Genomic DNA, 23,169 nt, shown 5'->3' with positions numbered 1-23,169 from the left:
CTTCTTCATTTCTAGCGTAATCTTCTTCTTTGTCCTCTTCCCGGCCTCTGCAGGAGCAGCCTTCTTGGGACCCATGTCAGCACAGTTGCTACGTTCGCAAAAACAAAAGGCAGTGCTTCACATCCGCTTCACACACACCTTACCACCCCTGGCCAAACCTGCCCGGCATAATACAAGTGGCATAATAGCCCCCCCAACACAAGAGAACAAATGCACATGGTGAAGCTAAGCTCCCTACCTTTCCACTGCTTGAGATGTCCCTGTGAAGAAGCTCCTTAAATCCTGGTCTGGAAAAACAGTTGCAAATGAGTTCCACAGATTCCCCAAACTGCTGGAAAAACTCCCCTAACCTCCCCAAAACAGCAGGCCAAAACTGGCCAACTGGCCAGCTGGCCCCCCAAAATGTACGTACCTCAAACGCTAGCCACCACTTCCCAAAAGTTATGAAAAGTTCAAAGAAACTTACCTTAACTGCTGGTAGTAGGTTCCCCAAACCTCTGCAACTTACCAAAAAAAGAAAAAAAAGAAAACTCAAACCCCCCCCCCAAAAAAAACACCCCAAACCCTCAAAAAAGTTTGGAAAATGTGGGGAAGATGTTTAGAACAGCTCACCAAATGGTGGCAAAAAAATTCTGAAAACCTTCCAAAAAGCTTCAAAGGCTTGCTAGGAGTAGGTGAACTGCTCAGAACAGTTGACCAAAGACAGAGTTCGCCCACAGCACAGGCCACAGTTGCTCCTCGAAGTCAACCCTGGAACTGCACTTGGAGAAGTGAGCCCAGGTTGCATTGGAGAGGCTTTTTAAACCTCCAGGCACAATGCATTCTGGGTATTAACGGTTGTGCGATTTAAAACAAACCAAAACAAACAAACAAAAACTTGTCTTGCGAAGCACGGTCATTAAAATTCGTCTTGCGAGTCACCAAAAAATCGCAAAACGCTTTCATCTTGCAAGTTTTTCGTTGTGCGAGGCATTCGTCTTGCGAGGCACCACTGTACATATTCAACGCATCCAAGCCCTGTTGATTGGGTTGCAGAAAGCTGGGTACTTTGTCATCCCCATCATGTCCTGGCTGTGACCAATGGCCCGCTCCTATCTCTCCCACTGATGCAGCCATGCCAAAATGACTACTGCCGTATTCTGTGATGGGGGAGTTGCAGAGGTCTTCTCCAAGAAAGGGAATAATGGCTCCCTTATCTAGAGATGAACCTTCACAACACTGGGGGAGGGGTGACTTGAACCTGCACTAGATAAATCACTACTGCAGGTTCATGTTTTCATACTGTGGGATCAGGTTCAGGAAGGGATTTAGGATTCGGTGTCCATCTCTACCATAGACCCCTCCCCTTTCTGGGAATCGATCTGCCCAATTAACGTCCCAGCTTGCCCCCCCTTCCTCCACCAGACCTTCAGTGGCAGGAGCCTGTGAATCTGCTAGTGCCATGAACCACACTCTCAGGGTGCCTTTTTTTGACTGCTTTACTACAGTCAGGACAAGCAGAAGATGCTGGACAATGTCACAAAGTAATTTTAGGATTGGGTTCTTATTCTCCTTTCAAGAGAATATGTGCCCATGTAACCCCCCCCCCCCACACACACACACACACATCGTCATCAGGGGAGCAGGAGGTCTGGTCTAGAGGGTAGAGCCTCTGTTTGCCTGAAGATAACATCCGCAGGTCGCCAGTTTGAGGCCACTGGCACCGTGAATGGTGAGACCTTGAAGCAGCTGGCAAGCCGAGCCGAGTTATTCCACCTGCTCTTTTCTGTGAGCGAAGAAGCATCTTGGCTGCCCTCCATGTGAGAGATGAAGGAGCTGCTTGTCAGCTTGTGTGGGAGGAAACTGGAGGCCAGAATGTGATACCAGATCAGAAAGATCCATCTGAAATGTTGTGGTTCTTGAAAGATAGAACCATGGTCTTCCAAGACTGAAGGATGAAAACATGACCAAGGACAGAACAGGGAACAAAAAGGAAATGGTAAAATATGCATTAAAGAACCGAATAACCAAACTGCCTGATTAGACTGATTCTGGAACAAAACTATTTTCAAGTAATAGATTGCAGCAAAAGTTAGAAAATTATAAAATTTTATTTTAAGATACTATATTGTAACCTTCCGACACTGGCCTAGTGTAATAGACTCTTTTTAGAAAGCAGCCAGTGGTGTCACTAGGGTTTGCCCCACCAGTGGGAGGCCAACCCCCATGATAAACCTCCTCCCATGCAGTGAGCAGGGCAACAACCCGGATGGTGGGCAAGATGACATACCAGCTCTACATCCCCACTGGTTTTTGCAATACCTTTCAAAAGAATAGTGCTATTTCAAAGTAGTTTGTTTCATTGCATTCTGCTGTAAATTACACATCAAAATGGTATATATCATGATGGTGTTATTTCTACATGATTTCTACATAAAACATGATTTTAGTGATTTTGGTCTTTAGTGGTGTCATCTCCCCAGTGCGCATCACCACCACCCCCAAGCACATCACCCGGTGTGGGCCGCATCCCCTAACAATGCCACTGAATGCAACCCCTCTATAAGAACACAAGAACAGCCCCACTGAATCAGGCCATAGGCCCATCTAGTCCAGCTTCCTGTATCTCACAGCGGCCCACCAAATGCCCCAGGGAGCACACCTGATAACAAGAGACCTCATCCTAGTGCCCTCCCTTGCATCTGGCATTCCTCCAGAAACTTGTCCAATCCCCTTTAAAGGCGTCCAGGCCAGATGCCATAATCACTATAATCACAAAACCTTTACAGTATGGCCATTGTCTGATCATAGCTTGAATATAAAGTGCTTTCTGAAAACAGTTCTATAATTTAAGGTCAGCAGCAACCCAAAGGTTAATATAAACCTACCAGTTAGTTACAACTTCCCAAAACATCTTTTCTGAAGTTAAACCTCTCCTCTTTCCTTTATGAACAGGCCCGGCCCCTATCTCTTTGCAACAACCTCTGCCTTCCTGGCTATAGTAAGACCAAAATAGAAGGGAAGCCATTTTGCTGTTACAGTTGTCTTCTGTGTCCAGAAGGGAAGATTTCAAACCAGCTGGGTAAGATATATGATGTCCAGTGGAAGCTATACGTACTGAAATTCAGCATGTGTTCACTGCTGCAGCAGTTGCACGTTAAAGGGGGCCACCGGCATGAATGGGTGGCAACAACCATGCATGCACACAAACACAGTACCCAGTCAATACTGTTGCTGATAGGTTTTTTGGCAGACATGGGCCATGGGCAGGGAGGCAGGTAATCAGGTAGGGATTGGGGCCAGCTGGAATTTGTTCGGGGAGGGCAGGGGACGGATTTCAGTGAACCTAGTACCACTTATTCCTCTACTTCCTTTCTGGCATCAACATGCCCCCTTTGCCTAATAGGACTTGTGACAGTCAAAGGGCTGGCCCAGATCTGGCTAGACCCAGTGAAGCAGCCCAAGCCTCAGTGGGGGTCCTGGGGGAGTTGGAGGGGCAAAAGTCCCAGGTGCCACATCATGGGCCCAGGGGTGGTGGCACCGCTGAGATAGCGCTGCTACCTCCGCCCACACTCTGTAGATGTTCTATGGGCAGGGGAAGCCCCGCACTGTGACCCCGGGTGCTCTAAAAGGCTTCTGCGGCCTCTGGAGTGCCCTTAAACAGTACTGCTGTTTTTCATTAGAAAAGAGAAAGTTTGGTTTAATGGCATCCTGGAGGCCTCTGAAGGTTTTTGGGGTGCTCGGAGACATTGCGCAAGGCTCCGCTGGGCTGCATAAGTATCCTTGGAGGGGCAGCAGGTTGCAGGGCAGTGGTATGTTGCGGTCCTGTGCCCTGGGGCGGAACAGAGGCCAGGTCTGCAACAGCCAATTCTATTCTTTCCCCCCTGCCAATGCTGCTGAAGCAATAAATTTTATGGTGCAACCTGCGTGGAGGGAGGGGGAATACAAAGGCCTGTTTATATTTTCCCCTACCTCTCTCAAGTAAAACAAAAGGAAAAGGGGTGATACAATCTAGGGCCATCACCCACCCCTTGCCCTCCACCCATTCCTGTTGCCTATTACCCCCCGGCAGTAGAATGTACATAAAAAGCACACTTTCTCTTACAGACATGGATGACTGTGTTCAATGTCCAGAAGATCAGTACCCCAACAAGAACCAGGATTCCTGTCTTCCAAAAGATATCAGCTTCTTGGCCTACACAGAACCTCTGGGGATTTCTCTGTCCACTTGTGCTCTTTCCTTGTCTTCCATCACTGCTTGGGTGCTTGGGGTCTTCATGAAGAACCGGGACACTCCCATCATCAAAGCCAACAACAGTAACCTCACCTACACTCTTCTCTTCTCCCTCCTGCTCTCCTTCCTTTCCGTGTTTCTTTTCATTGGCCAGCCACAAAAGTTATCATGTCTTTTTCAACAAACTGCTTTTGGCATCATTTTCTCAGTGGCTGTTTCTTGTGTGTTGGCCAAGACCATCACGGTTGTTTTGGCATTCATGGCCACCAAGCCAGGATCCAGGATGAGGACATGGGTGGGGAAAGGATTTTCAACCTTCATCGTCCTTCCCTGCACCCTTCTTCAAGTCACTCTTTGTACTGTGTGGTTAGCAACTTCTCCCCCATTCCCAGATTTGGACATGCACTCATTTGTCAAAGAAATTGTACTGAAATGTAACGAAGGGTCACCTCTCATGTTTTACTCTGTGTTGGGCTACTTGGGTGTCCTCTCCCTTGTCAGCTTCTCTGTGGCCTTTCTAGCCAGGATGTTGCCGGACAGTTTCAACGAAGCCAAGTTCATCACCTTTAGCATGCTGGTCTTTTCAAGTGTGTGGTTGTCCTTTGTTCCCTCTTACCTGAGCACCAAGGGGAAGTACATGGTGGCTGTGGAGATCTTCTCTATCCTAGCCTCCACAAATGGGCTCCTATTTTGTATCTTTTCCCCCAAATGCTACATTGTTTTGGCAAAGCCTGAACTGAACAAAAGGGAGCAGCTAATGAGAAGAAAGGGTTAAAAGAGTTTCTGATATTACATTGGCAGTTGTTAAACCCAATCATATTCACCATTTCTATGAACAGACAGAGCTCTTATATTCTATAAAAGAATATGAGTTAACAGATTAACCTGATCTTCTCAACATACCAGCATGGCCATAAATTCTATTACAGTACATGGGAGTTCTTTATCTTACTGTTACTGTTCTAGCTATACTGTTTGCCCTCAATGTGTTATCTAACTGACCATTTTCACCATATCAATCTACCCACATTCTGAGATCTTGTGGGGTGGCTGTCTTGCCCTTCTGAGATAACACTTGCAGGGATGTGTGAAAGGGTCTTCTCTGTGGTGCCCCCCTGTCACCTAGGCCCAGCCCAGGTGGCTTGGAATCAACCTGGAGCAGGGTCCTCCTCAGGGGTAAGGGCCTCCTCTGGAGTAAAACAGGACTACTATCAGGACTGGGACCCCAGCCAAGTCCCTTCCCAGGGAGCAGGCCCTGGTGCCTCCTGGGAGCAGTCAGCAGGCACGTGGGTGGAAGGGGCGGGGCTGGAGCAGAACAAGGGGAGCCTCATAAGGAGGCTGGGAGGCCAAGGGAGAGGTCGCTCCTCTCAAGTCGGGAGAGGGATCCCAGAGGAGGCGAAAGGGGGTAGCCACCCCGGCCTCATCCAGACAACTGAGGCTCCTCAGGGAACTCGGCAGACCTCAGCCCTGGAGAGAAGGGCCAGGGGCTGGGAGCCTCCAGACCCTAGTCATGCCTGGGGTCCTGGGGTAGAAATCAGAGAGGCGAGTCTACAACAGCCAGGACCCCCTCTCAACAAACCCCATTGGAGGCCAGGGATTCGAGGGGCAAGACCGGAGGTACAAGGGGCCCTCCTGAGGACAGCTGAGCAGACCCCCAGCCAAGGTACTGCAGTTCTCGGGAACCCCTACCCCTGGCCGACAGACAGCAGCGGGAGAGCCAGGCCTGAAGCCCCAAGGGGTCAGGCCGGTGTGGGGAACGGGCCGGGTATGCGCCAACGCCACCAGTCAATGTAAAACAAAGGGGCCTGTGACGTAACAGGCCCCATGAGTGTGAAGAACTTAACACGAGTAAACCGGCTGTATAAATCCACTATATCTGCCTCACGTTCTTCTTTTCGCCGACGACCGACACGCATCGTCCGGGTAAGCCCCCCGTGCTTGGGCACACCCAAAGGGGTGGGGTCTCCGCCAGCGATGGACGTCACATCCCCCTTTTCAAGAACTCCTTCTTGTGTTGAGTTCTGCTTGGCTCCGCATTTCAGAAGAGAAGTTTTTGCTCTTTTATTGCTTTTCATGATTATGAGCTGCCTTGTACTACAGAAGAAGAGGGATTGTTGCAGTACGCAGCCGACACCGCAGCTCCAGAGACTCAAGGTCAGGCAGATACTCCTGGTAAATAATGAGGCACACGGCAGTGCTCCACCACCAGATGCCCTTTACTTGAAGAATGCACAATATTTACAGAGCAAAGGCAGTTTAGCAAGCAATCAGCACAGATAGCACTACTTCTCAATTTTCCGATCACCAACACCACCGACGTAGTTTCCCGCAGACACTCCACCTAACATCTCCCACACAGCAGCTTGCATACGCTGCAATATATATTGGCACTGGCCAATGAGAGGCGGGCTATGATCTGGTGATCCTATGACTCATTGTCTGGTGGCAGCAGCCAATCCCATGATGCATCAGTGCTACACTGTATGTATGCAGGCCAAGACATCAGGGCCTAGCCTTGCCCTATCCAGCCTGTAAATTCACTATAGGCCTGGGGCATATATCATAACACCCCTCCTAATTTCAGGTTGGATAGAACTTACATTCTGGCATTCGCATCATTTCATAGTTACAAGTTCATACAGGTTCCATATTTATACAGTTACATTTTCATACATTTCATTTCCAGCTTGTTCACCATGTCATAGTGCTTTATAGGTCCCAATGGTTTAGTCATTACATCTGCCAGCATTACTTCTGAAGGACAATATTTTAATTCTATCAGTTCTCCCTTTACTGCATCCTTTACATTGGCATAACGTATGCCAACATGTTTTGTTCTGGCCTTAACTTTTTCTGATGTGGCCATGATGATGCATGTCTGGCTATCCTCATACACAGTGACTGGCTGTTCACTGTCCAGGCCTAGGTCTTTCATCAATTGTCTGTACCAGACTAGTGCATAAGTCTGATAGGGCACCATACTCAGCCTCTGAACTTGGGAGTGTGACATAGGTCTGTTTTGTGGACTTCCACCCTATTGGGACACCTGCAAATTCTATTACCATCCCTGATGTGGACTTTCTGGTCTGCACATCGGTACCCCAGTCTGCATCCACGTAGGCAGACAATACAGGTTCCCCTGTTGGCTGAATAGTCAAACAGTAGTCCTTAGTCTCCTTTAGGTAATGCATCTCCCTTTTTACTGCTGCCCAATGAGCTTGTTTGGGCTGTGAGACATACCTGCTCAATTCCTCATAGTCAGCCTTTTGGCATTCTGGGCAACATTGGTGTTTTGGCCCTCTTGCATGACTCCTCACATGAGCATGGCACAGTGACATTACATACTGTGACACTTATTGGCTCAAAGCCATACCTCTGAGGGGGGATTCCTTTGCTTACACGCTGTGAATGTCGGGGCTGTGTTTCAGCCTGAGCCTCTGGCTCAACTTTTGGCTGCAAAGGGGTTAAAATGACATCCTCCCCTCCTTGGCTCTCTGCCTGGCCTTCTCCTTGCTTATCAGCTAGTTGTGGCAACAAATCCTCAGCTGGAGAACTTGGCAGGAGCACAGAACTCTCCTCAATTCTATTTCAGCCCTCATTTTCATTAAATATAGCTGAATGGGAGAATGTGAGCCTTCGGATTCGGTCAGCAAAACGATAGGACTTTGTGCCAGGTTCATACCCCAAGAAAGTTAATATAGTAACAGGGATACTATATTTTAAAATAAATTAATAATTCCCCTCCTATTCTCCCTCAGCAGCATAGAAATGCACAACTGACTGAAACCGTCAAGAGATTGCCTTTTGAGCAACTCATACTCTTCCCATTGTTCCTTCCTGATTAACCTTCTCTGGCAAAGTAAATCTTGATGAAAGGGGAGTTAATGGTGAGGGCATTGAGGAAGGCCCCTTCAAACACCATAAATTTCTGAATTTCTTTAGTATTTCTGAGCTGTCTCACTCAGAAAGCAGTTCTATGAAACAGCACCGAGAAACCCCTGCTCTAGTACAGGCTACTTTGAGAAGCACTCACTGGGACCCTCATTTCGTCATCTCATTCCACAGGGCTCTGCAATCATATACCGACAGCTGTTTCTTCACTAACTGTGGACAAAGAATCTCTTCCACAGTTCCCAGATTTTGAAATGTGATTGACAACTAATGACACTGTCCTGGAATGCAATGAATGCTCAGCTATCGTAGTTTACTGAGTTTTGAGTTTGCTAGCCTTTGTCAGCCTCACTGTGCCTTTCCTAGCCAGGACATCCTAGTCTGACAGCTTTAATAAAGCCAGGTTCATGACCCTTACCATGTTGGTCTTTTGTAGGGCTATCTTTCTTTCCAACGTAACTGAGCTCATGGGGGAAAACTTGCATTGGCTCTCTGTTCAGTGATGCACTGTTGTTGCTTTTTTATATGTGTGCATGGTTTTGAATGTGTGCCAGGAAAATAGACCCCCTAGCCAGTCTTATGGCATTTCAAATTTGGGTGATGGCCAGGAAGCATCAGATCCCATATGGAAAGGGACAATCTGTCCTTTTCCAGAGCAAAACCTTCCCCATTTCTGTTTTTCCTTCTGGGACATTCAGTGACTGGCCAACTGTGGTTTGATCATCACACGTGAACCTGTACATAAGCCACATTCTCAAAGCATCATGATTTTTGAGTATACAAACTCATTAGTGACACAAAAGGGGTACATTCAACTTTAGCAATTTTGCCAATTTCATAAAAAATTCAATCAGGTTTGGACTGCCCATTGATAGAGGTGGGTTATTTTGGTGATAATGGAAAAACAAAACACATAACACCACTTTCAGTTCTTCTCATTTTTGTAAAAAAAAAAAAAAAAAAATTCACAAAAAACACAAATCTGTGAAATTGGTGAAAAAATGAAACCATTTTCTAAGACCTCTATATTCTCCAACAACTCTACATGGATGTGGCTGCATCTATTGACACTTTACCACCTATATCACCTATCTCATACACTTTTAAAGTTATTATAATTTATAATTAGAATTTATTAATATATACCCTTTGAATAAAAACACACAACTCTATTACCTGAATTTTTAACTTTCGATAACACCAAAATCTGCGAAAAATAAAAACCATTTTCACCCACTCCTACCCATCGAACAAAAAGGATTTCATACTGCTGAAGTTGACAATCCGTCACTGAAAAACCATGATTGTTCCAAATCAACAGAATTTTACATTTGAATTTTTGATATATTTCTATTTTACCAAACTGGCCATGCCACCCATGAAACTCCTTGCAGTGGTTCTCAAACTTTTTTGAGGCCCTAAAGGCTGCTATTTGATTCATAAATACCAAGGTATGTGGTTATAATGGTGATTGGGCATCAGTGTCCCCCCCCCCCAAGAAGCAGTATGTTTAACTCTTGATGCACACAAACTAATCTGTCCTGTCAGTTGTGTGGACCACCAAAAATTGGGTCAAAAACCCCTGTGAGTCCCAGATCCACAGTTTGAGAACCACTGCCTAATAGGATTTTCCTTATTTCTTAAGATCTCACAAATGTGTTTTCTTCTATGATGTCATGGAGAATCATCAGCCCTGAGGAGGTGATCATTTCCCCTGTAATTATCTTGTGAACCATGATTAGTTTTCATTTGCACCCAAGGGAAGTCTACTATCCACTTGCAACTTTGTGAGCCAAAAACAAGGATACTATTTGTATGGTTCTATTTGAAGTTTTTATGATAGACATGGTCTTTCTGTTTCATCACAAACCCTTTAAAATGAGGAGTCCGGGCAGGCTGGTTCGACCATTTAAATAATGCTGTCCTATTCACAAACGCACAAAAAACTGCACAAAGGTGCAATTGTTCCCTAAAATGAAGACTTCCCTGCAAATGATACTGTTTCTGGTGTTGGTGTCCCTACCTCTTGTTTTGTGCAAGCTCCCCATTGCTAAGTGCACACTTGGTGACCCTCTTCCTATTCTGCACCAGTTTCACCAAGCAGGAGAACTCACCATTGCCGGAATTCTCTCTCAGATCTACATCTTTTCAAACACAATAACCTTTGAAAAACGTCCATCTCAGGAACTGCTTCTCACGTGACCAAGATGAAATGAAAGGAGTACTACAGCATATACAGGCACACACACACACGCACACAGACACATCCTTTATCCTTCACTCTATATTCTCCAGCAAATCTGTCTTTTTAAATTGTTTTAGAAATTGCAGCTAATTCCTAAACTGTAAATTAGGTAGTGGTGTCTGTAGAATTGGTGTCATCTAGTTCAGGTTGGGGGAAGGGCAGTAATGGAACAGGTAAAATGGGGGTGGGGAGGGGCCAAAACTTGGCAGATGGAAGGCAGTGACAGACGGAAATGTCTTTGGAGCCCAGGTCTTCCAGGATTCCCAATGCATAGCCAAAGTCTACTTGCCTGGTAGACCGGGCCTCTCAGTCAGTTCAGCCAGGAAACTTCCAGCTCCTTTGATGTCACCATCTATGATGTCACAAGGTGTGGTCCACACACACCTCTGCTCCCCTCTAGCGATGCCACTGAATTAGGAGATAATTTGGAGTTTTGATTACTGGATGAACTAAATTGCAGATGCATTTCTTTGCAGACATGGATGACTGTTTTCAGTGCCCAGAGGACAAATACCCAAACAATGACAAGGACTTCTGTATTCCAAAATATATAAACTTTGGGTCCTATGAAGAACCATTGGGAATCGGCTTGACCACATCTGCTCTTTCCTTTTCTTTTATCACACTTCTAGTGCTTCACGTATTCATGAAGCACCAGAACACTCCCATAGTCAAAGCCAATAATCGAAACCTCACCTACACTCTTCTCATCTCCCTCCTGCTCTCCTTCTTGTGTGTTTTGCTGTTCATTGGAAAACCTGAGAGGTGGACTTGTCTCCTTCAACAAACTGCATTTGGCTTCATCTTCTCAGTAGCTGTTTCTTGTGTGTTGGCCAAAACCATCATTGTGGTTCTCGCTTTCATGGCCACCAGGCCATGAGGTCCAGCCTGGTCCACCCTGGTCCAGCATGAGGAAATGGCTGGGGAATAAATCAGCAGCCCTCATTGTCCTTTCCTGCTCACTTATTCAAGCCACTCTTTGTACAGTGTGGCTGGCAAACGCCCCTCCATTCCCAGATACCAACATGCACTCAGTTACTAAAGAAATTGTGCTGGAATGTAATGCAGGTTCAGCTCTCATGTTCTACTGTGTCCTGGGTTTTATGGGTTTCCTGGCCATTGTCAGCTTCACTGTGGCTTTCCTAGCCAGGAAATTACCTGATACCTTCAGTGAAGCCAAGTTCATCACCTTCAGCATGTTGGTCTCCTGCAGTGTTTGGTTGTCCTTTGTACCATCCTACCTGAGTACCAAAGGAAAATATATGGCGGCTGTGGAGATCTTCTCCATCTTTGCATCCAGTGCTGGGTTACTGGGCTGTATTTTTGCCCCCAAATTCTACATTATCCTAATGAGGCCTGAATTGAACACAAGAATGCAGTTTATTAAAAGAAAGATTTAAAGAATTCAAAATTCCATAATTCTAGCTACATTTAGCTGTCTTATTACTGTAGGGAGAGGGCATTCCTAGCACCTCTTAATCCTAACTTAAGGTTACTGTAACTAAACAGTTACAGTTTACTGTATGTAAACTGTATGCATGTGTACAGTTTACTGTATGTTACTGGATCACAGTAACTAAAGGTTACTGGATCACAATCTTTTCAGCTGATTAATTCATTTTTCTCCTCCTGGTATAAATATGTTAGGAAGAATAGTTATAATCAAGTTATCAAATTTTTGAAGTAATGACCTTTATTCAGTGTCTCATATTACAATTACATTCCCCTAAATCTCCAAATGACAAAAAAAAAATATGTATATATGTCACAAACCTAAGTGACAATATATTTTCATTGGCAAGTGGTTTGATTTTGTCACCTCTAGAAATTTTTTCATCTATCTATCTATCTATCTATCTATCTATCTATCTATCTATCTATCTATCTATCTATCTATCTATCTATCTATCTATCTATCTATCTATCTATCTATCTTTTTCCAATTAAGAAACACTCTTTTATAGATCTGATCGTAGGTGGAAAGGAATTACTAGACACTGCCAACAATTTGTAATTGTGTGGAACATAAAATTGTGGGCAGGAGGTCTGGACTAGAGGGTAGAGCTTCCATGCGACCTTGAAGCAGCTGACAAGCTGAGCCGAGTTATTCCATCTGCTCTGAGCGTGGGAGGATGGAGGCCAGAATGTGAAACCAGATCAGAAAGAAACATCTGAATGTTGTGGTTCTTGTAAGATAGAACCTTCTTTCAATTGTAAAAATCCCTACGGGGATTTAAATAGCCTGCCTATGTAAACTGTCTTGAATAAAGTCTTGAATAAAGACCAAGAAAGGCGGTATATAAATACCTGTATTATTATTATTATTATTATTATTATTATTATTATTATTATTATTATTATTATTATTATTATTATAATAACAGCCAAGTCCAGTCTGGACATATCTCATAATGACTACCTGATCTCATCATATTCCATAAACCACCATCTCTGTTCCTTGTGTCTGCCTGGGTGTGTAGCCTTATGTACTGCTTCCAAGAGAAATTTTATCTGGGTGTACAAAGTTTCTTTTGGGCCCCTTCCCAAAGGGGAAGGTGTGGGGCAAAACAGAGTGAAGGGAGGGTAATGACAGCCCAAAATGTCTTTGGAGTCCAGATCTTTCTGCCTGCGTGCTGACAATGGCTATTTACAGTAATATGAAAAACCAATACGCTCCTAGGTCTCTCGAAAATCTATTAAATATAGAAAATCATTGCAGAGAATAGAATGGGAAGTAGAATGGGAAGTGTCCTGCGTGTACCAAAAATACTTCTACAACAGCTGTAGTTCTGCAGCTGTACCCCTGACTTCCCATACGCTCGTTCATGGTAGGCAGATCCACAAGCCAAAGAGCTACTGTAGCAGGCCAGTTTCCTCCCAGGTTTGACACTGTGTTAAGGAGTGTCATGTTTGCATTCCTTAGCCTGGTGCATAAGGCTTGTGGCAGTAGCAGCTTCCAGGCACTTGTGGTAGTGGCCTCAGTATCCTGTACAGGCAGTGAGCCTGGGTGAGATCAGAAAACATTAAGATCCCAGGGAATTTTTGCCCCTCCTCCTTTGGCTCCCAGGCCCCCTTTATGACCTAGGGCCCAGGTACAAATTACCCCCTATCATGGGCCCTCGCCATATGGTATGAAATATGAACTCATACTTTGCATCCGTCTACTCTCAGAACACTCTTCAGGCTGATTGTCAGTCCAAAATCTTGGCAGGCCTTGCTAAAACGATCCATGAGCTGCTGGAGATCTTTGGCAGAGTGGGTAGTGACAGCTGCATCATCCTGAGAGCAAAGTCCAAAGCAAAGGTAGTGACAGCCTGCATCGTCCTGAGAGCAAAGTCCAAAGTCCAGCTGAAATGTCTGCGTGACTTCCTCTTTGCCGACGATACAGCTGTCACTACCCACTCTGCCAAAGATCTCCAGCAGCTCATGGATCGTTTTAGCAAGGCCTGCCAAGATTTTGGACTATCAGCCTGAAGAAAACACAGGTCATGGTTCAGGATGTGGACTCACCTCCCTGCATTACAATCTCTGAGCATGAACTGGAGGTTGTCCATGACTTTGTGTACCTTGGCTCAATGATCTCCGACAATCTTTCTCTCGATACCGAGCTAAACAAGCGCATCGGTAAAGCAGCTACCACCTTTTCCAGATTCACAAAGAGAGTCTGGTCCAACAAGAAGCTGACGGAACATACCAAGATCCAGGTCTACAGAGCTTGCGTCCTGAGTACACTTCATGGACTCTTTGCTCACAACAGGAGAGGAAACTGAACGCTTTCCATATGCGCTGCCTCCGATGCATCCTCAGCATCACCTGGCAGGACAAAGTTCCAAACAACACAGTCCTGGAATGAGCTGGAATCCCTAGCATGTATGCACTGCTGAAACAGAGACGCCTGCGTTGGCTCAGTCATGTTGTGAGAATGGATGATGGCTGGATCCCAAAGGATCTCCTCTATGGAGAACTCGTGCAAGGAAAGCGACCTACAGGTAGACCACAGCTGCGATGCAAGGGCATCTGCAAGAGGGATCTGAAGGCCTTAAGAGTGGGCCTCAACAAGTGGGAAACCCTGGCCTCTGAGCAGCCCACTTGGAGGCAGGCTGTGCAGCATGGCCTTTCCCAGTTTGAAGAGACACTTGGCCAACAGACTGAGGCTAAGAGGCAAAGAAGGAAGGCCCATAGCCAGGGAGACAGACCAGGGACAGACTGCACTTGCTCCCAATGTGGAAGGGATTGTCACTCCCAAATCGGCCTTTTTAGCCACACTAGACGCTGTTCCAGAACCACCTTTCAGAGTGCGATACCATAGTCTTTCAGACTGAAGGTTGCCAACAACAAGCTCTCAGAACAAGGATTGTGCAAATGTGGGTGCTGAATTCTTGGCTGATGGGGGATATACTTAAATCTTACTATATAAATCTTATACTATATAAGTATACTTATATACTTATGGCACATTTGTGATGCTGCGCGATGGCAGTAAACTGGTGCACCAACCTCAGGATTGGGCTCTTAGGTACTAGGCCAGCTTTCTCCAAATTGTGGGACTGCCACATTGGAAAAAAAAAGCCTTCCCCATCATGCATTGTCTTACCATTATGTGCTACTGCCTCTTATCATGCATGTCAGTCTTCTCAGAGGCAATCGCTTCCACCCAGAAATCAGAGCACAGAGCCTGCTAGGGCAACAGACAAAATCCACTTGCAAGATAAGAGGAAGCAACTCAGAACAGAAAGCACACAATGGGGAAGGCCTTTTCCAGGCATCAGCTCTAGACTATTGGATGGGATTTTGTGCCAGCTGTACTAGACCATTGACCTGTTCAGAATGAGGCAGTACTCCTGCTGAAGGAGCAGGTGCCCACTGCTGGGGTTTTATTTTGTTTTATTTTTTTTAATAGGATTGGACCAAAAGTTGTGGTTTTCTGATAAGATTACACCAGTGACATAGCTAGCACTAGGGTTGCAAAGCACTAGATTTTGCAGGTAACTTCACTGCAGTGTGCAAGGAGCCCCTTCCCTTCCCTTTGGAGCCATTCCCGGCAGAGAGAGCAAAATGGAGGTGTATGCCACCGTTTTGCCCCCCCCCCCGAATGGCTCTGAAGGGGAGGAGGAAGGATGGCTTGCACCCGTAGTGAGGCTCCCTGAAAAACATAGTGCTTTGCACCCCCTCTAGCTTTGCCGCTGGGTTACACTTCTGTCTTCAGACCTCATAAACATGTTTTCTTTACAATGTCTGGAAGATTCATCAGCCCTGAAGAGGTCATTTTGTCCCCTGTAATTATCTCGTGAACCATGATTAGTTTTCATTTGTTCCAAATGGAAGTCTAATATCCACTTGCAACTTTGTGAGCCAAAAACAAGGATACTGTTTGTATGGTCCCATTTGGAGCTTGCATGATAGACATGGTCTCTCCGTTTCATCACAAACCCTTTAAAATGAGGAGTCCGGGCAGGTTAGTTCAACCATTTAAACAAGGCACAAACGCCTTCACACTTTAAACTATTCACAAATGCACAAACAACTGGGCAATGGTGCAAATGTTGGTGAAAATGAAGACTTCCCTGCAAATAATACTGTTTCTGATAGTGGTGTTCCTGCCTCTTGTTTTGTGCAATGTCCCCATTGCTAAGTGCACGTTGGGTGACCCTCTTCCTATTCTTCACCAGTTTCACCAGGCAGGAGACCTCACCATTGCCGGGATTCTCTCTCAGATCTACATCTTTTCAAGCGCAATAACCTTTGAAAAACGTCCATCTCAGGAACTGTTTGATCTATTTCTGTAAGAAAAATTCTTCAACCGTTTTATAGAACTACAATGAGATCACCAGGCAAATTCCTCCAAAGAATTGGATTTAGCTTGAATGATGTGCAAGTTGTCGTTTTGTATGTGTACTGAGAAGGCAATACTGGGAAGCTCTCTGGGCAAGTCAGATGTGTAGATCTGTATATTAATATGTCTTCACTGTTGGAGTTTAGCTGGTATCTCTGTTATAAATATGTACATATTGTCACAAATGTCACAAATGTCTGTTATAAATACATATTGTCACAAATGTCACAAATGTCACATTCTGAAGCTAATGCACAGTGATATAGCATGTTACTTTTCTTTTAAACAGGATAGTGACTCAGAACTACCAGCATATACTGTCCTTGGCGTTTGCAATGAAAGAGATCAATGAAGACCCCCAGACGTTAGCCAACGTCACCCTGGGCTTCAGCATCTATAACAGCTACTTCAGTGCAAGTTGGATCTATCTTGCTTCCATGGAACTTCTCTACAGAGGAAGAAGGTTCCTCCCCAACTATACCTGTGACTCCCAGAACACTCCAGTAGCAGTCATTGGGGGTCCAAACTCAAATGTCTACTTCAACATGGCAAAGATCTTGGGTATCTACAAGATTCCACAAGTAAGATGTCCTCATGATGTAGGAAAATTTAGCAAGTCGTTTACATCCCTCTTGCTTTCTAGATGTGCTTTTGTAATTTGGAGATCAGAACTTTATTGATGGGAATTGCCAGGCACATGATATTTGCTGCTGAAATTTCAAATCCTGAGCCAGGAAAAGAGTCCCTGTGGCTCACTTGGCAAACTGAAGGAAAATCCTTCATGGATAATAGTTACATTATCTGCCAAGTCACAGTTATGAGAATGCAGAGCATCTCTACATTCTCTGAGAGAAGATTAGTCTCATAGTATGCTATTCATGTCCCCCCCCCCCCGAATGTAGCACTCCAACCTATAGATGGTTTCTTTTTAAATCATTAGCATGCAGAGGGGGAACAACTTTCATGAGTATAACATACTACATGCCACTAGCATGTAGGATATTGTGCTACTAGTATGTTAGAGGAAATACATTCAAATAAGCATTTGATTCGATATGCTAGTTTTCTCTGTGTAGGAAAGGGTGCTTTTTCCAGCAGAAAATTTTATAACATGCAATGTCGAAATGCAGGTTGACCACACCATTCCTGCAAAACATTTTATCACCTGAATTTGTTAAATGTATGAACTAGTCCTTATAAACCCACATTCATAGTGTAATCCTGGAAGAAAGAGATAAATCCTATGGATTGCAGTGGAACACAAATCAAGTTGTTATAGAATTGGTGACTATATATTTGCTCACATTTCATTTATTCCAATGTCTAATTCTTTTTGCTAATTTTAGTACAAATGCTGTCCTCATCAAGGGCTAAGTACTTACATTCCCCAAGAAAACTGATGACAAATATTTTAAGAGGTCAGCAGGTTTGCTGTCCTGGTTCCCTTCACCAAATCCACTGGCATGTATTACTCTTTTACAAGAGATCAAGTCCCAGATTAGAATAAGGAGATCAAGAAAGTAACATGCTGTAATAGCCAGTGCATCATGAAACACACACACATACACATCTGTTCATTCTTTTTTTGTAGCTCCTCTATGGCTCTGTTCCACTGATGAATAACCCCCAAGAAACTGTTTTATTCCACCACATGTTCCCAAAAGGAGAATATCAATATAGGGGGATTCTAGAGTTATTACTGCACTTCAGGTGGACGTGGATTGGGCTGATTTCTCAGGATGATGAAGCTTCAGTGATATTTGTAGAGAACGTCAGTCCCTTTTTCAATCAGAATGGCATCTGCTTTGATTTCATGGAAATGCCCATGAAACGAAGTTCTTCCAGTGACATCAGCGAAATGGTAGAGATGGCACTCAAATGCTACACTCTTGTTGGGAGAAGCACTGCTAGTGCTGTGATGGTGCATGGTGAAAGTGAGAACATGATGTTTTTGAGGAGTATGCTCCACTTTGGAAGATATGAGGGTATCCCTATGAAGGCAAAGGTCTGGATTATGGTGGCCCAGATGGATTTTGCATCACACACCATCCAAAGAGACTGGGACATCGATTTTCTACACGGTGCTCTGTCCATCGCAATGCACTCAAGGGAGATGTCTGATTTCCAGGCATTTCTTCAGATGAGAAGCCCTGCTGTGGAAAAAGAAGATGGCTTCATCAGAGATTTCTGGCAAGAGGCTTTTAACTGTTTGTTCCCCGAGGCCACGGCAGAAAGCATGGATGGGGAGATCTGCACTGGGAAAGAGAAGCTGGAGACACTTCCTGCCTCCATTTTGGAAAGGAGCATGACTGGCCACAGTTATAGCATCTACAATGCTGTCTATGCTGTGGCACATGCTTTGCACATCATGCACTCCTCCAAACTCAAGCATGGGGTTACAATAGGAGGGGGGAGCTGGAAGCAGTTGTGGAAGGTAATGTCCTCACCAGACTAAAGATGGAGAGCTCTTCATCTCTGTAGAAAGTTGCCTCTTTAACAAGGCTGGAGTTTTGAAACTGAAGTGCTATGTTCAGGGCTAAGGTTAAAGTATGGGGTGTCCTGGAGCATGTTTGTGACCATTGTACATGCTTGCGGAAAGCACATTTTCAAATATGCACCCCATTAGTGAATGCAACATGCCCATGGGCTAATCCCCCCCAACTTACCTTGTCCTAGTTGATTTTGCAACAGCATAGGTGGTACCTGTCTGGCTAAGATTGTTTATGACTTCATGAAGACAATGAATCACTCTGAATTGGTTCTGCGCTTGCCGAGTTATAGTGTCATGTAGCGCAAGTTATCATGAGGCATCTTATTAGTCTCATTATTTCCTGCCTGGTTGTTTGAAATTTCGCCAAGAGACTGAAAAAACCCTTAAAGGTCATGTTGAAAGAGTTGCAAGGAGGGAGAAGTGCTGCCCACTAGGTGACATGAGTGACAAAGAAGGTAGTTGTATTTAATGCCTTTGGCCCAAATCCTAACCAAATTTCCTGCACTGGCATAGCTGTGCCAATGGGACGTGTGCAGCATCTTGCAATTGGGTGTCACTCACGGAGGCCCCTCTCAAGGTAAGGGAATGTTTGTTCCCTTACCTCGGAGCTGCATTATGTCGGTGCTGGAAAGTGGATTATGATTGTGCCCTTTGGATCAAGACACCTGAAAGCATGCCATTCACATTTCATCCTAAACCCTCACATTTCCACTGTTCTTTGATATAAATTGGCACCCCTTTGTCCCACTCTAATTTCTTGCCCAGCAGAAATTGGAAACCATTTAACATGGCAGCAAAATCTGTTCTCCATAAATGATAGTTGTGGGATAGGCATAGAACATGACACCCCCTTGTGCCACCCTTCAGTTTTATTTTGATACATTTATTTATATTTATTACATCTTTTGCTTCTCACGTATCTCCATCCCACTGCCTCCTCTTTCCTTCCCTCCACACCTGACATCTCCACCCAGTTTCTTTGGGTAAAAGTCCAAAGGCAAAATGGGAAACAAGTAGAGTTCAACACATGGCACTGTTGTCACTTTAGCAGGGATGTTAAAGAAACAAGGAAGAATTTCAAGTGGTGACCTGGGAATTCTAGTGACCTACCCTGAAGCCAGTCAAAACCATGGGATATCTTGCCCCCTCTCATCTCCTAGGTCCACTTCTCCCAAACAGACCACCCTCCCCCAAAGTTTATGGGGATCCCATCCTGCTGAGGCTCCTCAAGAGCCCTTAGTTTTGTCCAATTTGTTAGTCCTTAAAGTACTGTGTGCCTTTAGAGTAGAACAATCTAGTGTAGGGGTGCCCAAACCCTGGCCTAGGGGCCACTTGTGGCCCTCGGGGGGCTCCCAATCAGGCCCGCAGGGAGTCCCCAGTCTCCAATGAGCTTCTGGCCCTCCAGAGCCTTGCTGGAGCCCGCACTGGCCTGACACAACTGCTCTTAGTGTGAGGACGAGTGTTCAACCTCTTACCTGAGCTGTGGAACGAGGGCTCCCTCCACTACTTGCTGTTTCATGTCTGTGATGCAGCAGTGGCAGCAAAGGACAGACTGACCTTGCTTTGTGCAAGGCCTTTTATAGGCCTTGAACTACTGCAAGACCTTCATTCATTCATAGAAGTTCCATCTCTAATAAATTCATTTATGTAAATTTATTCAAATTTTAATGTAAATTAATTCTTTTTTCCCCCTGGCCCCCGACACAGTGTCAGAGAGATGATGTGGCCCTGCTGCCAAAATGTTTGGACACCCCTGATCTAGTGTAATGATCATAAAACAGTATGCAACATTTGTAAAGTTTTATGGCTACTATTCTTCTACCACTGATATTGCTGCTAAAGGGACTGTTATCATTTTTGCATCTTTTTGAACATATGCATTCCAATGTTTGAATCCAATTTAGCTCCACCACTTTCTGAGAAGTGCCACATTTAACAACAATGCCGGAGAACAAATTTCCTTTGACCAAAATGGGGACTTAGTAGCTGGATTCGATATCATCAACTGGGTCACGTTCCCCAATCAGTCATTCCTTAGAGTTCAGGTTGGAAGGATAGACCCAAAGGCTCAGCCAAACAAAGTTTTCACCATTGATGAAGAAAGCATTGTGTGGGCCAGCTCGTTCAACCAGGTAGGGGCTACGCACATTAAAGAGCATCTCTCTCTCTCTCTCTCTCTCTCTCTCTCTCTCTCTCTCTCTCTCTCTCTCTCAGGGAATTCATGATCAGGACCTACTTATTGTTCCAGAAGAAACTTTCACAATATCCTGGCCTAAGGGCCAATCCTATACGACCCTCCAGTGCTGAGGCAGCTGTGTCAATAGGGCAAGCGCTGCATCCTGCAGTGGGGGAGTTAGTCACAGAGCCTTCCTCACGATAACGGAATGTGTGTTCCCTGATGCTGGACAGCTTTCTGATTGCATCAATACTGAAAAACTGGATAGGACTGGGCTCTAAATCTGTCTTCACAGGTGCACCTAGTTCACACAATACATTTGATCAACTGGCCAAACCAAAAGCCATACATTATTATTTATTTATTTATTTATTTATTTATTTATTTATTTATTTATTTTTAAATAGCCTTAATATAAATGCAGGAGGGTTCATACTTCTTGCATTCCACAAATGAATGCATTTGGATTTGAGATACCTTCCTATATCCTGCAGCACACGGGACACTCATAATTGTAGAGTTTTCAAGAGTTCACTCCCTCCCAAGGGCTCTATGTCAAAGATGCCATCATTTTTTTCTAGAATCACCCCCTTTCTGAACTGTAGACCATACAGTGAGAGAAAAACTTCCAGAACATTTTTGTTAAGAACAGTGTTTCTCAACCTCTTACTGGTTTCTGTCATGTCTCGTCTGGCCTCTCGATCCAGAAGTAACTGACAATGATGTCAGTTACGGCCAGTTACAGCTGGTGGTTTTCTAAAAGGTGGACCATGTGAAGTGGTACAGTGGAGGGTTAACGTCAAGAAACCCTGGTTTTAGAACATTCACACTGTCTTTCTCATTCACCAACAGTCACGTCCCCTTTCTGTGTGCAATGATTATTGCGACTCGGGTTACAGTAGAAGCAAGAAGGAAGGGAAGCCTTTTTGTTGCTATGACTGCCTTCCATGTCCAGAAGGGAAGATTTCCAACCAGAAAGGTGAGACATTCCATGTACGGTGTTGGTCAAACATATTGGCTGCTTTGGTCCATTATTTGCCCTTTGCACTGCGTCTTACAAAACTGGCAGTTGTGGTACTGACTAGGTTTGTGCTTCGTATTGTGGTTTGTGCTGGAGATTTGAGGGAAGGCACCAGGATGCAGGTCTCCTGTTGTCTTGGGTTCACCCTGACACATCTTGTGAACCACTGTGAGATCCAGGAGGCTGGACTAGGTGGGCTTTTGGCCTGATCCAGCAGGACTTTACTTATGTCCTTAAAAAGCAATCTCCTCCATTCCCTTTGCAAATGGGTTGCCTACATTTGAATTGGCAGCCACAATTCAGAGCTTTGAAATGTTTTAACTGATTTCTCATTGGACTGAACATTGATCAGGTTTTCTTTTTAGATATGGATGACTGCTTTCAATGCCCAGAAGACAAGTATCCAAGCAATGAAAAGGATCTCTGCATTCCAAAGTATATAAGCTTCCTCTCCTATCAAGAACCCCTGGGAATATTCCTGGCCTCATCTGCTCTTTCCTTTTCTTTTGTCACAGTTCTACTGCTTCACGTGTTCATAAAGCACCAGAACACTCCCATTGTCAAAGCCAATAATCGGAACCTCACCTATACTCTACTCATCTCCCTCCTGCTCTCCTTCTTGTGTGTTTTGCTGTTCATTGGAAAACCTGAGAGGTGGACTTGTCTCCTTCGACAAACTGCCTTCGGCCTCATCTTCTCAGTAGCTGTTTCTTGTGTGTTGGCCAAAACCATCATTGTGGTGCTGGCTTTTATGGCCACCAAGCCAGGCTCCAGAATGAGGAAATGGGTGGGGAATAAATTAGCAGCTCTCATTGTTCTTTCCTGCTCTCTTATACAACTCATTCTTTGTATGGTGTGGCTCTCAACCTCCCCTCCATTCCCAGATATGGACATGCACTCAATGACTAAAGAAATGGTACTGCAATGTAATGAAGGTTCAGTGACCATGTTCTACTGTGTCTTGGGTTTTATGGGCTTCCTGGCCATTGTCAGCTTCACTGTGGCTTTCTTAGCCAGGAAGTTACCTGATACCTTCAATGAAGCCAAGTTCATCACCTTCAGCATGCTGGTCTTTTGCAGTGTTTGGCTGTCCTTTGTCCCAACCTATCTGAGCACCAAGGGGAAGTACATGGTGGCTGTGGAGATCTTTTCCATCCTGGCTTCTAGTGTCGGGCTCCTGGGTTGCATTTTTGCCCCCAAGTGCTATATTATTCTAGCCAGGCCTGAGCTGAACACAAGGAAGCAGTTCCTTCAAATAAAGATGTGAAGAATTCAAATTCACGGGTGTTCATATGGGGG

The 23,169-nt window shown here is 44.9% G+C and overlaps 1 protein-coding gene across 1 annotated transcript; it reads left to right on the top strand.

Annotated features, from left to right (window-relative positions):
• The first annotated feature begins 4,088 nt into the window (after positions 1-4,088).
• On the top strand, positions 4,089-23,137 carry LOC136653754 (vomeronasal type-2 receptor 26-like). Its single transcript, XM_066630635.1, has 8 exons — positions 4,089-4,296; positions 4,606-4,800; positions 11,367-11,551; positions 16,019-16,131; positions 16,472-16,763; positions 17,921-18,616; positions 21,702-21,828; positions 22,236-23,137. The coding sequence occupies exons 1-8, from the start codon at positions 4,089-4,091 to the stop codon at positions 23,135-23,137; spliced, it is 2,718 nt and encodes a 905-aa protein (XP_066486732.1).
• The last annotated feature ends 32 nt before the right edge of the window (positions 23,138-23,169 follow it).

This window comes from Tiliqua scincoides, chromosome 5, assembly GCF_035046505.1.
Source record: "Tiliqua scincoides isolate rTilSci1 chromosome 5, rTilSci1.hap2, whole genome shotgun sequence".
Classification (NCBI taxonomy): domain Eukaryota; kingdom Metazoa; phylum Chordata; class Lepidosauria; order Squamata; family Scincidae; genus Tiliqua; species Tiliqua scincoides.
This window is presented reverse-complemented; position numbering and strand designations above follow the sequence as displayed.

Excerpts from the sequence above, each read along its gene's own strand:
- LOC136653754 (XM_066630635.1), top strand. The coding sequence starts at position 4,089 with ATGGATGACTGTGTTCAATGTCCAGAAGATCAGTACCCCAACAAGAAC. Across the intron at positions 4,801-11,366 it reads TAGCATGCTGGTCTTTTCAA|ATACCAACATGCACTCAGTT; the intron begins GTGTGTGGTTGT and ends CTCCATTCCCAG. Across the intron at positions 18,617-21,701 it reads GCTGGAAGCAGTTGTGGAAG|TCACGTCCCCTTTCTGTGTG; the intron begins GTAATGTCCTCA and ends ATTCACCAACAG.